Raw genomic sequence first — 17,252 nt, forward strand, 5'->3', positions numbered from 1 at the left:
TCTTCCTCAATCCAAAAACGCTGCTGTAGGCTAGGTAGTTTGGTTCTTGGCAATACATGAAGCGGAAGCGAGGAAACATCGTGCCTCCTAACTGGGGGCCAGACGCCCACTTGGGAGATGTGTCCGCACCATGACGATTCCATACGATACACTAGATTTGGCGGGTCTCCCACAACCGGTTTTACATGGAGCAATCCACATTAGAGCAGTAAATTTTTTCATGGGCAGAAAATACTCGACGAAGTGCCGGCTGTCATGCCAGCGTCAAGCCGTCAAGCACAAGTGCGAGATCATGTTTTCTTTGGTTCGGGTGGCAGAAGAGATCAACGTGTTCCCATCGCTTCATTTTTCGTTGTTGTATATTTAAATACCCATTTATACCTTATGTACTGAAACTCAAACTCAGGGCATGAGGTCAACGTGGAACATTAGATTGTTCAACGTCTTTCTCACGGTTTAGCTTCCTCGAGTATTTACTAGGAGTCCTTCTTCTCTTCCCCAGCGTTTGGTTGATCATCCTCGCTAGCCTCTTTCTTGTCTTGTCCCTCCAACTTGTACCACGGCCCATGTATCGCGCCGGTGCCAGCACCAACCAAGAGTCCCAGCCCGGTGGTTGGTATCGCAGCCACACCACCAACGACGGCAGATGTGATGGTTCCCACACCAGCACCCAGCCCAGCTCCTAATCCAGCCCCAATGCCTGCGCCACCTACGCCACCCTGCCACACACCGCTCTGCAACCTCTGGGATTCTTTGTTCAACGATTTGGCCTTCTTTTCGTGTCGTGATGCTTCATCCAGTAGCTTCTTCTTTTCCTCTGTATCTTCGGTCTCTTCGCCCTGTTGACGAGAGCGTTGGGCTGCTTCTGCCTCTTTTTGTGCTTCCTCGAGTTTGGCGGAAGCCTGGGCAAGGATCTTGTCCTTGTTAGTCTGCTTGTCCTCTGGTGGCGGAGAAGACATTGAGAATATGTGATGACGTAATTTGTGATATGAATGGACTTGTTGTAAGGCTTGAAAGTTTGCTGCTTAAAAAGTATTACGAAGATGCGGTTTCTAAGGTATCACGAAGGTGGTCCGTCAAGCGGCGATGTTGTTAAGAGCAGATTGTTTACATCACTCGCTTGTTTGCACAATGCCCACATATGATGCGTTGATGATAGTGTCCGAGGTGGCGTTTGCAAGCCACATCCAATAGAAAGTATCTGGACCATATCTAGGTTTGGAGCTAGCCACGTCGTCACCAAATCGTCCACTCATACTGCTTCCTTACCATCCTCTGTATTTTGGTGGCTTGAACATCTCTGGTTCTACCCAATCTTCTCAAGCGCAGGTAATCGCGTAATGCAACTTGAAGATGAATCAAGCTCATGACCTGCGATTGTCGCATTCGTTGTGTGGGGCGTTTAACGGGATGTGGAGCATCAAGCCCTCTGAGGTAGTGATTGGTTGGGGGCGAATAATGGGCATCGATAACTTGGTGAAGGTCGCAGCATGTATCTTCCACGTAAGGTCGAGCAGTTGATACTTATGAAGCATTCTCCATGCTCGACATTCTTGCATTAAATTACTCTTGAGTGCTTAATATCCGGCCAGTTCTGTCGTCAGAGAGTCCTCTGTAGAATGTAAGCTCTGTGTGCAAGAACCGAGACGTTACGCAATACACCTCTTGACATTATCGTTGGAAGAATTAATAGACACCTTTCCCACCAATTATATGGCGTCAAAATATCACAATAATATTCACGAGCGTTCTCCTGTTATCTACTGGGTATCTCAGTTGCTGGAATGAAGATCAACTATACCCACCTAACATGTGAAGCAACCGTAGCTAATGCCTCAACATGGGTAAAAATGACGTCTTTGCTCAATTCTGATACCTCAAAGCATGCACTCGTCATTCCAACCGTTCCAATAAATACCAGCTTCATTTCTCACTGACTGTCGAAGAGAAAAGCCGGGGGAAAAAACCCCAATCTCGTAACAGAACTAAATCAAACCCAGCACACTTGAACGAACACCAAGAAGAGCATGTTAAATGGTAATTTTTTAATCATATTTCACTTTATTCGTGTCTATTAACTTTTGAACGCCAAATTATTGATCATGCATGGTCATGTCCCTCGTGGTCCTCTTCGTCATCCGCCCAGTCAGGGAACCCGTCATCAAACATGTCCTGCAGCTTATCCATCTTCTTCTCATCGTTCCACTTCTTGTTCTTCATCACCTTCTGCCACTTCTTCCACTCGTCGTCATTCAACAAGCACTCATCCAGCGCCTTCTCAAGACCCTTGATGTCGAGGTTCTCTCCGATAAACACCAGCTCCTGCCGGCGGTCACCCCACTCGCCGCCCTTCTTGATGTCATGTGCAACAAGAGCGTCGACCTCTGGGTCACCCGTCAGGTAATCTTCGGGGGATAATGTGCAGAACCAAGGACGACCACCAGTCATGGTCAGCATCGCGCCAGCCTGGGACCAGTCGCCGGCTCTGTGCGGTCGAGTGGCGAGGTAAAATTCGCCCTTTGAGCGGAAGAGACGGTTGAAGAGCGGGTCAGCAGTCTTGTTGGCGAGGATAACGTCGTTTGACGGAGGCTCGAGGGAGTCCTCCATGTCGTCGTCTTCATCGTCTTTCTCCTCCTCATCGTCTTCCCATTCTTCGTCTTCCTTCTCGACGTCACTCATGTCGGCGTCGTCGTCTTCATCTTCATCCATCTCGTCATCTTCGCCTTCAGGGGCTTCCATTTGGAGGATAAATTTGTCGTAGATGAGAGACCAGAGTCTCCTAGGGTGGAAGGGTCGTGTTCTTGAGTAGATGAAGTTGCGGACATTGTATTCTTCCGTCTCAGGCTTGGGTGTAATTTTCTTTCGGCCGTTGACCTGTACATGGGTTAGTCCGGAGTTCGTTGTGAATTGTTCCTGAAAAGCTTACCTCACGGACGGTCATGGCGTGCAGATCTTGCAGCCAACCGACACCGGACTGTGCGACCTTGAGGTCGAATGTGTTGGTGTTGACAATTTCATTGACGTCAATCTTTCCGTAGTTGGACTCGAGGATCTTGGCTCTTGGGTTAAGTTTCTTGATCAAGTCAAGGACGCGAGCCAGGTCCTTCTTCGTGACCTAAGTTAACTATGTTAGCAGAGGAATACCAGTTGTGGAACAAGAAGGCGTACCATATCGATCTTGTTCAAGACGATAACATCAGCGAACTCGATTTGATCCACCATGAGATCAGACACAGTTCTCTCATCTTCGGGCACGACATCGTCTCGTCTTGAGGAGAGCAGGTCGCTTGTGTGGAAGTCATTGAAGATTGTAAAGGCATCAATGACGGTGACGGTTGTGTCAAGGCGGGCAAACTTATCGACGCCACCTGCATCAGCTCTGAGGAAAGCTTTGTTAACTTTGTTTCGTCACAGATTCAAGTCAGACACTTACAGTCTTTTAAGGAGCTTCAAGGTATCCTCATCAAGACCCTCGGGACCCTCGCCCATGGCTTGCATCTGTTCCGCGAGCCGAGCATCGAACGTCTCAGCGACCTGCTCGGGCTCACTAATACCACTGCTCTCGATAACGACGTAGTCGAATTCGTGGAGCTCAGAGAGGTTGACCAACTCTTCCAGCAGATCTCCTCGGAGGGTGCAGCAGATACAGCCATTCTGTAGAGCGATGACCTTCTCTTCCGTTTTTGTAAGTCGGTGGCTCTTCTTGATCAAGGATGCATCGACGTTGACACTGTAAATAACATCGTCAGTAAGTCGTCAATGTAGCAAATTCAGCGTGGACTAGTTTACTTACGCTCCAATGTCATTCACAATAACTGCAATGCGAAGACCATGTTCGCTCTTGAGGAGGTGTTGGAGAAGAGTGGTTTTTCCGCTGCCCTGCATTCGGTGTAAGTGGTAGCCCTGGCCTTATTGACCTGTTTCCAAGGATGCTACTGACCAAGAATCCAGAAAGAAGAGTAACCGGCAATGGCTTTGCTTGGGAAACTTTGGATACATCGACTCCAGAATCGTTACGGGTAAGCTTTGGAACGTCGCTGTTGGCCTTTGGGTTGGTCGTCGCCGGGACGACAACACTGCCCGACTTGGGCTTGGTTGATGACGCAGAAAGCTTCTTGCCCATTTTGACGGCTTAATTTCCTCCTTATTTTCTCGACGAACTGAAAGACTTGAGGATGAAATCAAACCAAGCCCGATTCTTTCGACTGCAGGATATTTATATCATCTCTCTGAACATTCCATCGTTTGATATCTGATCATCTTCCAGGGAATCAAATGCCATCAAGGTGCTCTGAGCACGTATCGTACAAGTCGGGCCATCCAGGTTCTGATGATGAACCCCGGACTGCAATACGGGATTGGCTAGCTTGGGTCCGGGGCGGTAATCAGGAATCGGCCTCGTCATGATTGGTCGATAAGACCTCCACCGGGGCCGTTTTCCCAGGAACATGTTCCCAAAGTTGAAAAGTATGTCAGGGAAGCAGGGTCTAATGTCGGTAAGACCCTTAAGGACCCTGAGGGTTTCGGCGATCTAGATGGCGGGAGTACTTCAGCAAAGGAGCCGATGATACGATCGAGAAGAGGGTTTTGAGCCCTCGGGTTTGCTTAGACCGGCACATATTTGAGCGATTGGGATCGGGGTTTTCCTTTGATCAGCTGGGCACAAGCAGAACTACAAACGAAAAGACGGACGAGGGTGTATATGCATACTCCTAGTCAAGCACCGAGGTCACCTTGCCGACAGAAGATACCACTATGACAGCCGGACCACGGTGAATAAGGTGCATTGCCCAAGACACTACTGTAGACTATAGTATCGTTTTCTAAACATATGGATAGAGTATCGTTTAAGATAGGCGATACTCAATCAAGCTAATGCTTTCCGTGCCCGTGTTACTAACTGAGTAGTCTATTGAACCGTTGTCTTCCACTAGGTAGTTGTGCCGTCTTCTCATGTTCTCAAAGGCGACAACGCGCGGTGGATAATGCAGCACAGGTTGACAGAAATGGCGGTATGAATTGTCCCCCACTCCTTGCTACTCTGATCGGGATCTCATTATCCGTATCAGCGCGGAAATGATTGGAATGATGCAGGACGGCACTGACGGCAGCACTGAGTATGCGAAGCTTTGGACACGTGCAACGCGACGGATAAATCATACAATTTATTATTCATCAGACCCTGGTCACCCGAACAAGGGCAAATAAATTGTCGGACAAATTGATAAGGCCACTGATAAGCCCACCAAACTGAGGGCTGGAGACCCAATTGATACTACTGCATTCGTCATCAGATGAGCGATCCTCTGGAATCAAGAGAAGTCATCACTGATTGCAAGTGTACTTGAACACTGTTTCCCATATCAAACAGTTCATTTCATTTTCTCTATGAAGACGACATCATAAATAGATACGAAACCTTGGGCGTATATTTGTGACCACCACCTCATCTCCAGCACTAGCAGTTACTTGTGCCAAGGAAGTCCATGATTCATTAGATGAATTTCAGTGTGCAGATTGAGCCTCTCACAGCCGTGGAGTCGAGATCTTCCACTTTGGACTTAAAACAGACGAAAGGGAAGCAAATTAAGCTTGCGATTGGCTTCCCAGATTTTGCGACCCTACAACGGTACGTAGGCGGCGACGTGAACTAGTTTTGAGACAGGCTGGCGTGAGTTCCGAAGGATGTGTAGTGCAATTGGCCTTGATGACTTCAAAGCGGGTATGGCTTGTGGGGATGGAAGTTGGCTTCCGCAGGCTTGAGTTCTCATGCTAACGTCTGTGTGGCAAGTGAGGGAACCTAGCCTAACGTGATATAGTCCTTCTTGCGATCACTAAATACACGTCGGATCCGTTGTTGTACCAACCATGGAACGCGTTAGCTCTTGTTGAGCACAAGAGTTGCCTCCAAAGGATATCGTAGCCGAAAGACTGGTAGTATCAAGGCCACCCGAGCAAAAACCGGCGCGGGGCTTTCAGAAAGGGTATTAAAAGAAGTATGCCGTATAAATAGAATATTAAGACAGACGGATTTAGGCCGGATGGTAGAGAAAGGAACGTCATTGTCAGACGACGAGTCGCAAAGATGGGCGCAGGGTGCCCATGCATTTTCGTTTCATCGACGACCCCGTAGTGGGCAACCCACGGCTCCTTGAACCACGAACTGACGGAGATCCATGGCCTTCGTTACCCCAGGCACCACCAGCCCTAGCCACGATAGACAGTGATGGCGAGTGTTGATTGATCATTTGGATGGGCCTTCAAACATAGCCAGCATGGCACTCTTGCAATTTTTGCCGCTCGAGTCGGCACGAGTTGACCTGACTAGGAACGATGAATCTTGGCCAGTCCAGAGGACGGCTCCCTAATCCCAGTCTTCTAAGTGGTTTCTGTTGTTGCCGATGACGAACGCAGAAAGCCATCACTTCTGCTAAAATCTGCAATTATTTGGTTTGCTGCATCATGCGTCCTAAGCCGACAAATTGCAGAACCTGATGGGTGAGAATTCATGAGCCGAGGAACAGAGATAATGCCATGATGATGACGAGAGCCTCGGGTTTTAGGACAATTTCATCAACGTCGACATTTAAAAAAAGACGATGGATGTTTCTAAACCCCGACAAGGACCCCCAATGAAAGGCCTCCCACGCGAGCTCATCTGCCCTGTTTACTCCATTGCCCTCAGTCCTCATGGCGTTCAAGTGGAGATATTGTCAAGAAAACCCCGACATGGTGGATAACGATTCCCAAAGATAGTGAATCATGGACTCCAGAATTCGCAAAAACTGTGAGTGCAGTCACATTTTTGGGGGGTTTCAGGCGCCCTCAGGCCAAGCGCCAAGAAGCGCGTCAAACACCATCGAGGGGCTTGTGGTGCGGCATGCGGGTTGACCTAGAGTGACAGCGGCCGGGGCTCACTTGAAACCCGCCGGACGGAGGAGGGTATGGTCAAGGCGACCATTGGGGGGGGGGGATAACCTGACCAATTACCCACTTATTTAAATGAATTATGGGTCTATCTGACCAATTTTATGATTGGCTGTATTGAGGTGAAGTGGGTCCACCTGACCATGGAATTTTTAATCGGTCAGGTGCACGGACCAGTTACTGATTGCGTCCCACTACTGATTGGGGTGCATACCCCATATTAATATTTAAATCCCTATTCCATTCTGATTCTCTTCCTTTTCCCTCCGTAACCCTTTTCCATTCTGATTCTCTTCCTTTTCCCTCCGTAACCCTTTCAAATCGTATGCGCCCCCCCCCCCCCCCCTGGCGCACCGATTCCTAATTACTTCCGAATCAGTTCAGAAATCCGACATCATGCCTTCATACAAGGATTCTGTAAGTGTTCAACGAGGTAAGTGATTCAGAAGCGATTCCACAACGATTCAGAAACAGTTCTGAATCGATTCAGGCTGGCGAAGTCAAGCTCGCCCCTGGCGAACTCTACTGCCGCTGGGGTGGTAGATCCAGCAGCATCACGTGCACCAAGGTAATTCAGAATCAGTTCCGGATCAGTTCAGAACTAATTTCGAATCGATTAGACGGAGCGGTTCTCGAGCGAGTCGAACCTCAAGAACCACATCAAGAAGCACAAGCTCGACGGGGTCCCGGCCAAGGTTAAGAGCCGCAAGTCCGGCGCGAACTCCGTCGAGGAGAACGATGATGCAGCTGGTAAGTGATTCTGAACTGATTCTGTACCGATTCTGAACTAGTTCTAAACTGATTATGAATAGAATTCTACGACCGCATCCACGGCATCGCCATCGGCGCTCGCGATGACAGCGAGCTGCAGACTCCTTCCAAGAAACGGAAGGCGCAGACCCCTCCCCCCCTTCTTGCCGTGCCCACGCGCAAGCGGGGCAACCAAACTGTGGTAAGTGATTCTCAATCGATCCGGAATCCTTTTGGAACCCATTCTGAATCGATTCTGCAACAGATCAACTTCGCCGAAATGCGTCGCGCCGCCGGCTTCCCTGCCAAGGGCAAGTGCACCTACTGCACCACTGCCCGCAATGCTAGTAAGTTTAGAATCAGTCTTGAAGCAGTTCAGAACTAATTACGAATCGATTCAGAATGTCCTCCCGCCCTTCGCGATCAGGAATGTGAGGTCTGGGCCCGCTTTGAGGATGATGAAGAAGATGAGGCCTGAATCAATTCAGGATCGGTTTGGAACCAGTTTGGGACTTCTTTCGGGACCGATTTGGAACCGCTTTAGAATCAATTCTTTATAGATACCCGGGGCGTTCGGTTTTTAAGCTTTTTTTTAAAAAAGCATTTCTAAATCAATATAGAAATGATTTAGAATCGATTCTCTACCTATCCTATATGCTATCAAAGTCCTAACCTTCTCCGCCGCTCTGCTAACTCTAGTTCCTTTTCTTGTAATTCAAGCTTCTGTTTTTCAACTAGAAGTTTTCTTGCTTCTAATTCTAATCGCTTTTCTTCTAATTCTAGACTTTGCTTCTGTAAGTCAAAGTCATCTTGTTGTCCCTGTCTGATTTCGTTTCTTAAGTTAGAAATAGATGTTCTTTGGAGAGTATTTGACCTAATAACCCCAGAAGATGAAGCATGGGAAAGACGAGGGGATCGATTCCGAATCGCTTCTGAAAGACTTCGGGATCGATTCGGAATTGAGGATGGACTTCTTGAATTAGTACCCCTTGAGGGACTAGACGTAAAGAGTCGGGTTGATAAAAGCCTTTCAACACGTTCATTATCTAGTTGCTCACGGGATTACCTCTGGCGTTGGCGTTTAAGTTCTAAAATAATTTAGAAATAATTATTAATAAATATTAAAGTATTTTTAACTTACGTAAACGGCTTGCAGCTGTATTATAACGGCCAATAATAGAAACATCTTTCCAGGAAAGCCGGATTCCTAGTGTTGTAAACACTGTATCCTGCTCTAAAAGATGGCGATCGTATTCTGCACATCTAAGTACTTTTGAATTAGTTCTCAACGCATTCCAAACCAATTCCGAATCAATTCAGAAGGGATTCCAAACTTACTTCTGGATACATCTAAGTAATGGTAAATACCGATTACTCCAAGTATATGAGGCTTCATGTAAAACCTCAACAGTATTTGTATTAGGTATGAATTGACTCCAATCTGATAAGGGGATTTTAGAGCAGTTCTGATTAAGTCCAGCTGCAATTGTTTTTCGGGCTTTATGTTGAGCCCATGCTTTTATTTGAGGTTCAGCTAAGTAAATTAGTTCCCAAGTGATTCTGAAGCGATTCGGAAGCGATATAGAATTGATCCTTACTCTCAAATGCCTGACATAAAGCGAAGTAGTCTTCTGAGGAACGGCAGAATAGTAGGCTGCGCATTTGATTCCATAGAGAGTCAGGGCTACGGTCTTCTGTACAGTATGCCTCAATCCCTCGTTGGAAATGAATTAAACAGAAGCGTACAGAGCGTTCAACCTGCCATGCCCATGGTCTATGCTCTGGGTCACATTCCAGAGATAGATATTTCCCAAACCCTAGATAATTAGTTATAAATCGGTTCTGAATCGGTTTAGAAACTATTAAGAACCCATACCAATAAGGTTTTTATGGTCTTGATCAACTGTAATACCTAGTAGACCCCTACCATGAAGGTGTTTCCACTTGACTTTATATCCAAATTTCTTATAAAGTAGTTTAAACACAATTGTATACATCTGCTGATACATTTCTGTACTTTCAGAATTGGTAAAAACTCGGATAAGTGGAATTGCTAAAATAGTTAGGAATCTGTTAAGAATCCGTTCTAAATCGATTTAGAAGCGATTACGCACCTTTCGAAGATATCGAATTATACCATCCCCAAATAACCTCAACTTCCTCCTTTCCAGCTAGATGTTTATAGTTTGTATCTACCTGGAAAGTATTAAAAGCCTCTTTCTTCCATAATTCAGCTTGCTCTGCATGAAATACAATACATAGGTATGTATTGCCGTCATCATTAAAGTACTGAATATACTATAAGTAAATTAGTATTGAACCCGCTCAGAACCGATTCAGAATCACTTCATACCCGAATTTGACGCCTAGTTTGAGCATACTGGTATTCATACCAAATCGCTAGACGTGAACAGCCTGCTGGAAAGCTAATTGCTTCTTGTTTACGGATAATTGAGCGTAAGAAGTCTGTATTTGCTAGACTTTGATGAACGCTTGTAATAGTCTGGCTATTATAAGTATCACAGAATTCCTGAAGTTCGCGAGATTGTAGGAATGCATCTAGAATCAATACTGGATTAGTTCTGAATCGGTTCGGAAACGATTCTAGAAGGATTCTCACTTAACCCCGTTCTAGGTTGATTGATCTTCTGGACTACCTGTTGCAGCCTAGATATAATACTAGCTGGGGCTCTAACTGGTGGTGGTGGTGGATGTAAATGGACCCCATGAGAAGTTAGAAGAATAACTGGGGTAGCTTCTAGATCAAGCGGGACCCAGAAGTTCCATTTTACTGAACACGTAATTTGAAGAATTGTTTCAGGAACGATATGATTAGCGTCTAGATTGATTCAGAATCAGTTGGGAACCCATTTGGAATCGATTCGATACTAATTTACTTACCGCATCGTGTAATTCTCCTCTTATTGCTAGCAAAAAGATAACAGCTATCAGTAGGGGAGCTTTCTTCTATACTTCCCCCTTGAAGTATAGTTTTGATTAGAGGTAAATATAGCTGGAATTCGATTGGAGGAAAGCCAATATAATGGTTTTCTCCTTGGAGACTTTGTGACCAGCAGATGCAGCGGGCTGTAATCTGGGAAGTTCCTGGAATATACTAAAGTGATTCCGAATCAGTTCCAAATTGATTCCCGATCCATTCAGAAAGGCTTCTTACCCCATACTCTGTATTAACTACTTCAAGACTACATCTTTCTGTAAACGGTCGGCAGGCGGTATGTTGTTGGAAACGTTTTATCTGTGCTTGTGCCCATCTATTTATAAGTATTAGTATATTATTTCTAAAAGGGTTCCGAACCCGTTCGGAATCGATTCTGAATGCTTACGAAACTGCTTTCCGTTTGAGATCATACTGTAGTACCTCTGTTCGTAATGCTTCAATACTTTGCAAGATTTCTGGGGTAACTTTCTGATGCTTCCAGCATGGAAGATTCTGATCGAAATAAGAGCATGCCTTTCCACCTGTACAAGTGTAAGTTGAACGTAAACAAACAGCATTTTGAAGGAATGCTGAAGTCGTCCGTTTTGGTGGGAATTGCCGGGCATGGTTGTACTGAATCTGTGATGTAATTAGTTCTGAAGTAGTTCGGGATCGATCCCGGATCGATTCAAAAGTAGTTCGTTTACCATTCTCCAAGGCGATTTAATATCCTCCTCATTTAAAGTCCTTATATCAATAACATAAAGGACTCCATTCTCACTTGTTTCTGGATATTCTATAAATGTAGGTAGAAAGATTACTTTTTGAGCAAGTACATGAACATCCCTGAGGCTATTATGCCCAGAACGGGTTGCCTCTGATGAAACAAGTGTTGGAGGTATTTCTGAATCGGTTTCGAGTTGATCCTGAATCGATTTAGAACTAATTCCAAAGTCGTTCTCATATATCCCTACCTCCTCATTTACTGGTAAGCCAGACTGGGCCTGGGCTGGTAGTTGATAGTAAAGATTTAAGTCTTCTTCAGCTTCTGCATCAAGACTAGTAGGTTCTAACAGAGGACTTATTCCCTCTAGGCGAGGGAAGAGATTTTCAATCGATTGAAGAGCCATTGTAAATCGATTCGGAACGGATTTGGAAGCGTTTAAATGTCGTATGTTCTTACAAAAAGTATGTCAAGGGTGAGGTTTCAAACCGCGCTAAGGAATTTCAACCTGACCATAGCTAACTAGCTGACCATGGTCAGCTGATCTCAGGGTAGCCCCACAAATCACAAAATAAGTGGGTAATTGGTCAGGTTATCCCCCCCCCCCCAATGGTCGCCTTGACCACACCCTCGGACGGAGCTCCTGGGTACGACTCTCCGGGGGTAGGTTCCAGCGCTGAACAGTGTTGGTGGCCGTAGCGTCGGGGTCATTGTAAGGCCATGATTGGGCACTCAGTCCCCTGTCACATCCCCGGAGGTTTCCTCGCGTGCACTTGTCGCACCAGAGACGGACACCATCTCCACCAGAGACGATGTTCATCGTCTACCCCCTTGTTCCGTCTTCTGGGGGTGGTGTTTGATGTGAGTGTACGATAAGACATGGGCGCGGAATAGGCCTGTGTGGCGGGAGAAGAACGGGAGAAGCCCTGTTAGGCGTGGTGGTATTGATAATTGTTGGGTTCCCAAGCTCTGATCTTTTGGAGTGCCTCCTCTCGACCTTTTCCTTGGTTCTTGGTCCGTTTCTTTTCAGGGACTCGCCGGGTTCGAGATTCGATTCTTTCTCAGACGCTTGCGTCTTTTTATTTTCTCGTTCTGCTTCTCTTTTCACAGCTGTGCTGTTCTTTTTCTCCATAGAATTGGATTACCGCTGGTCGATTTCGTCTGTTAGTTCGTCAAAGCCGTTAATGTTGAGGAAGGCACTGAGCAAATGCCCGTCATGGAGGGAACAGAAACAAGGTCGATGCTGAGGTGAGCTAAGGCAATCCTTCAAACGATGATTCCTCCGAAACTAACTGCAAAACCAGACAGAGGAGGAGAAGAGCAGGTTCCAAATTCCCAGGCAGGCCGCGTCACAACTTGGTCCGTCACCTAGAACGCCGCTCACCAACTCCGGAACAAGAGGCAGAAGACGCAGACGGAGAGCAGGAGCCTGCGAATGGAAAGGAAGAGGAAGAGGAAGAGGAGGAAGATGAGGACAAAAAAGAAGAGGAACAAAGCAACCCGGCTGGAAACAACCGAAAGGCGGAAGAGGAGGAAGAAGAAAGTGGAGGAGAAGAGGAAAAGAAGGGTGTCACCAACGGCGCGCAAAAAGAAGCCGAATCAGCCAGTGACTCTGACGCCCCGAAAGCTCCGGGAGCTCCTGCATCTGAATCTGATTCAAGTGCCAGCGATTCCGAACAAGAACAACGACCTCCCGCAGTGACACCGCCTCCGGGAGCAGCACCGCCGGCATCAACTCCAACAATTCTACCAACCGCGCCACCGGCTGCCTTGAACCCGGCGGTACCGAGTAGTATTCCACCATCAAGGGGGTTCATCACACTTGTCCCCGGTGCACCGCCGGCGGCAGTTCCGCCGCCAGAGTCGTCTGATCCACCAGCTGCAACACCTTCATCACGTCCAGTTACAACACCCCAACGATCTCCTCCGTCTAGGCAAACTCCTTCGCTGCCACCACAAATTTCGCAGCCATCTACACCTCCTGCTGCAGAAACGCCATCAGCATCATTACCACCACCACCACCACCACCTGCCGTGGAAAATGCAGCCTCTGGAACCCCTCGACCGGATCTTGTTCCATCAAACGCACAGATGGAGGCGACCAACAGCCCGGTCTCGGCAGCACCTGCAACTTCAGACAACAACAATCGTAGCCTCAACATAGGTATCGCCTTCACGGTTGTGGGTACGTAAAACGCTATCGTTCTGTTTCGTGAGACACGGCTAACAAACCTACAGCTGTTATTGCTTTGCTGATCGGAGCCTACATCTTCATCAGGAAGAGATACAAGCGCAAGAAGAAGGTTGCGGCCGTAGCTGAGAATATGAACCAGAATGCAGCCCCTACGCCTCCTGGCCCTGGGCCTAACGCAGCTGGTGGTTTCTTCCCGCGCGAATCAGTCATACTTAGTCAACCAAAGCGAGACACTCGCGAAATGGAACAGGCCATGGTCGCAACCTACCGCCAAACCAAGATTGCAAACCGTACAACTAGGGAGATGGAGGAGCAAATGGTTGCTCAGTTCATGGCAGCCAACGCCGCGATACCGGATCCCCAACCACTGGCCCCTCCTCCTCCCGCCAAGGGCGCCACCACGAGGAACATGCAGGCAACAAGCTTCTACTACGAGAAGTCAATTAACGAGCCCAACAACGATCCCCACGACGAGCCTCCTTTCGTTCCTGCGCCACTAAGGATAAGCACCGCTCAACGACAACCACCGGTATCAATAGCACGAGCTCCATACCCAACATCCACATACGACATGTATCAGGAACTTGGCCAAGGGCCGTACCGAGAGTCAATCAATATAGGGTTCCAGCCTTACAACCCAGATAGTTACTACCAGGCGCAACCTCCACCACAGCCCCCAGCACAATCCCAACCACAGCCCCAAATGCTGTCCCAACAGCAGTACCAACCTCAATACCAGCCACAGCCGGGTGGCTTGCCTCGCGCCGAGAGAGGCCCGGATGGAAGATACATCGGATAGCCCGCATAAACATTCAGAAAAATCACGACGCTCTTTACTGCGATAACACGGCGACATTCCGTTTGGTGTGGGGGATGACCATGTTCGGAGGGTCCAAGGGAAGACCGGATGAGGATCGGATGATTGACCTTCCAAACGATGGACAAAGCATAAAAAGTACGGATGACGTCTTGTTTTCCTGTCATGCCACAATAACACATTTTCCTTGCTGTCAAGTTACAACCGAAACTGGTCAAGATCACCAAAGACCATGTACAATACTCAATCAATACCACGGCTAATGATGAACGCTCTCACATTGCAAAGCTCATGAATGTACTCGCTGAACCTGCTGCATACGAGACTGACTGTTTACTAAAGTGAAAATGATCCCACAAGCTATTACTTCGAGTTTTTTCCTTCTTCTTTTCTGCTTAGAATGCGTCTGCCTCTCGGCGCCCAAGATCAGTGGGTGTGGGGATTGCACGAATGCTGAAACTGAGGACGTATCCAACCCCTGACTCGGCCAAAAATAGCCACCGTGAAAAATTTCCAAGAGTTTTAGACGGATGTGGTCTTTAGAAAGAGGAAGGAAGAGCCGAGTACACGTGGCAATCAACAGGATCTGGGTATGTCACTGCAGAAGGGGAAGAGTGTGCGGCCTGACATCTGCCCTTCTTTGCCTCGCTCCTGGGGATGAGTGAGTTGTTGGTACGGCGATGATGTGAGACTACTGACGTGCAATTTGCCCACGGTGAAATCGGTTAGGAAATGATAAATTGTTCGGTATCGCTTTTTAGTTGGCTTTGCTCGTGCCTCGACCCACGCTCTTTTATCTTGACAATTCATGAGCCCCGGAGGTGAAGCAGCCCCCAACGAAAGAGGATGAGTAGTCCGGTTTTTGACTTCGGATTAGACGGTAGTCAATATTCTGTGATACTTTCATGTCTATTTGGGGGCAATATCCAGAACAAGCAGCAAGCAAAGTTGGGATGAGTCGCGGAGGGAGCTGATGTTAATGTCGCTGTGTTGGCAGGCGAATAAAAGCAAAGGTGGTGATAATTGTCAACGGTATCGCGATATCGTTAATGTCATTCGCGGATTCCCATCCACAGGCGCAACTCATCGTAAAAAAGACTAGAACTTTAGAAAAAGGAAATGATATTGTCTAACATGCTTGGTTTTCTCCTGCTATTTAAAAGCATATGATCATTACAACTTCAACACAAGGTATAACACGACATGACTGACGAAGAGGACTTGAATGTTACAGACATTCTTAGAAGACGGTGGGCTAAAAATCGACACTATAGCTCTTCAATCTCAACCCCTCAAAAAACTTTGATGACGTCGGCAATGGCTTTTAGATCATCTTATATATTCTTTTTCAAATAATGTACTACCATCATCTAGCAGGAAAGAAAATTGACATGAGTGTACTTATTCCGGTAGTGAACGCTGTGGTAACAATAATGTACCTATTACCATTAATAATGAACCCATGCGTCTGCAGGTAGAAAGTTTAACTTGACGGTAGCTACGGCATCCCACTTCGCGCGTTCGCGGGTTCGCGCGAAACCAATTAATCAGCGTCCGGACTATTCATATGCTTCAACATAGTGGACTCGGATGGATAACGGGTCAAATCAGTATTAAATGACCGAATAAAATAAATGCCGCCCAAAGGTAGAGACATCTGATTGATAATCTTCTTGCTCCATTGAGTCGCTCATGCGAACGCCCTCGGAGGACGAGCTCGGAGCTTGAACTTTGTCTCCAGCTTGATCTAGTATAAGAAGCGTCTTCACCTTCAGTAAACTGATTAAAATTTGATTTGAAGCCTTAAAATAACCAAAAACCGATTGCCTTTTCCTTAATTCTCAACAGAACCAACTGACAACTGAGACAAGATGACCGAAACTGTTCTTGTGTTTGGCGCATCTGGCAACATAGGCGTTGCTGCCATCATTGGTGCTCGGCGGGCCAATCGCCATGTCATTGCTGTCGTCCGCAACCAAGCCGGTGCGGAAAAGATGTTCCGTCACGTCGGTAGCCGTGAAGGCATCACGGTTGTGGAGGCAGACGTGACTTCAGAGGAATCAGTTCATGACATCGTCGACCAAGTTCGAGCTGGGAAGCTTCCCGCTTTCCAGCATGTCTGGGCCTCACGTACGTGGAATCGGTGATTTTCAGCCGGTCAGGTCAGAGCTAACATAATTGCTCTAGCTGGTGGTTCTTACGCAAGAAATCCCATATTAGACTTCAAGATTGCGGACCTTCGCGAGGTCATGGCGGTGAACTTTGAATCTTACGTCAGTAAGTGGCACAAATAATAATTCAATGCCCACGGAATGATTATCTAACAAGCTTTCAGTTGCCTATCATGCTACTGTGCCATACCTGCTCGAACAAGGCTTTGCGGATAGCACTTGGACAATGTGCACCGGTGCCTCCGGTGACTTTGGCACACCCGCAGCAGCAGCCATGTCACAAGGAGCCCTGTATAGCTTTGCCATTGCAGCCTCTCGGGAGAACGAAGGGAATGCGATTCGTTTCAACGAGGTTTATCTTGCCTATCGGGTTCAGTACCAATTGGAGCCGGATTCAGAGAGATTTGCTGGTTTTCATATGACTACCTGCTCAGATTTTGCCCCTCTATACGAACAGCTCCTTGGCAGGGTGGATATTAGAGGAACCAGGGTCATGGTAAAAACCCCAGAGGATGTTAACAACCTGAAGTATGAGAAGCGGTACAACTAAGTGTCATATCCCTGACGCCCAAGATGGAGCCACCGTTAGGCGTTTGGGACAGGGCACGTCCTCAACATGACTAAGCACGCTATTATTAATGTTGTTTATTCATCTTTGATACCTATACTGGGATCGATAAAAGAAGGCAGCTATGCGAAAACATCAGTTCTTACGTTCACTCATTGCCAAG

At 47.2% G+C, this 17,252-nt stretch overlaps 6 protein-coding genes across 6 annotated transcripts; 3 read left to right on the forward strand and 3 right to left on the reverse strand.

Moving 5' to 3' along the window:
- Positions 1 to 476: 476 nt before the first annotated feature.
- On the reverse strand, positions 477 to 959 carry CTRU02_206490 (uncharacterized protein; the record flags this gene model as incomplete). The annotated part of the gene is made up of 1 exon (XM_036730100.1): positions 477 to 959. The coding sequence occupies one exon, from the start codon at positions 957 to 959 to the stop codon at positions 477 to 479; it is 483 nt and encodes a 160-aa protein (XP_036578073.1).
- A 1,141-nt stretch (positions 960 to 2,100) lies between these two features.
- CTRU02_206491 (cobW domain-containing protein) lies at positions 2,101 to 4,123 on the reverse strand (the record flags this gene model as incomplete). The annotated part of the gene is made up of 6 exons (XM_036730101.1): positions 2,101 to 2,874; positions 2,927 to 3,115; positions 3,169 to 3,379; positions 3,434 to 3,730; positions 3,794 to 3,879; positions 3,941 to 4,123. The coding sequence occupies 6 exons, from the start codon at positions 4,121 to 4,123 to the stop codon at positions 2,101 to 2,103; spliced, it is 1,740 nt and encodes a 579-aa protein (XP_036578074.1).
- A 2,639-nt stretch (positions 4,124 to 6,762) lies between these two features.
- On the forward strand, positions 6,763 to 8,155 carry CTRU02_206492 (uncharacterized protein; the record flags this gene model as incomplete). Its single annotated transcript, XM_036730102.2, has 7 exons — positions 6,763 to 6,787; positions 7,307 to 7,344; positions 7,418 to 7,495; positions 7,548 to 7,677; positions 7,740 to 7,879; positions 7,943 to 8,024; positions 8,079 to 8,155. 7 exons carry the CDS (start codon positions 6,763 to 6,765, stop codon positions 8,153 to 8,155), a joined length of 570 nt encoding a protein of 189 aa, XP_036578075.2.
- A 358-nt stretch (positions 8,156 to 8,513) lies between these two features.
- CTRU02_206493 (uncharacterized protein) lies at positions 8,514 to 8,720 on the reverse strand (the record flags this gene model as incomplete). The annotated part of the gene is made up of 1 exon (XM_070204730.1): positions 8,514 to 8,720. The coding sequence occupies one exon, from the start codon at positions 8,718 to 8,720 to the stop codon at positions 8,514 to 8,516; it is 207 nt and encodes a 68-aa protein (XP_070061834.1).
- A 3,835-nt stretch (positions 8,721 to 12,555) lies between these two features.
- CTRU02_206494 (uncharacterized protein) lies at positions 12,556 to 14,332 on the forward strand (the record flags this gene model as incomplete). The annotated part of the gene is made up of 3 exons (XM_036730104.2): positions 12,556 to 12,587; positions 12,644 to 13,524; positions 13,578 to 14,332. The coding sequence occupies 3 exons, from the start codon at positions 12,556 to 12,558 to the stop codon at positions 14,330 to 14,332; spliced, it is 1,668 nt and encodes a 555-aa protein (XP_036578077.2).
- A 1,889-nt stretch (positions 14,333 to 16,221) lies between these two features.
- On the forward strand, positions 16,222 to 17,071 carry CTRU02_206495 (uncharacterized protein; the record flags this gene model as incomplete). The annotated part of the gene is made up of 3 exons (XM_036730105.1): positions 16,222 to 16,480; positions 16,538 to 16,627; positions 16,686 to 17,071. The coding sequence occupies 3 exons, from the start codon at positions 16,222 to 16,224 to the stop codon at positions 17,069 to 17,071; spliced, it is 735 nt and encodes a 244-aa protein (XP_036578078.1).
- Between the last annotated feature and the right edge of the window lie 181 nt (positions 17,072 to 17,252).

Source organism: Colletotrichum truncatum (assembly GCF_014235925.2).
Source record: "Colletotrichum truncatum strain CMES1059 chromosome Unknown Contig_0003, whole genome shotgun sequence".
NCBI classification, from domain to species: Eukaryota; Fungi; Ascomycota; class Sordariomycetes; order Glomerellales; family Glomerellaceae; genus Colletotrichum; species Colletotrichum truncatum.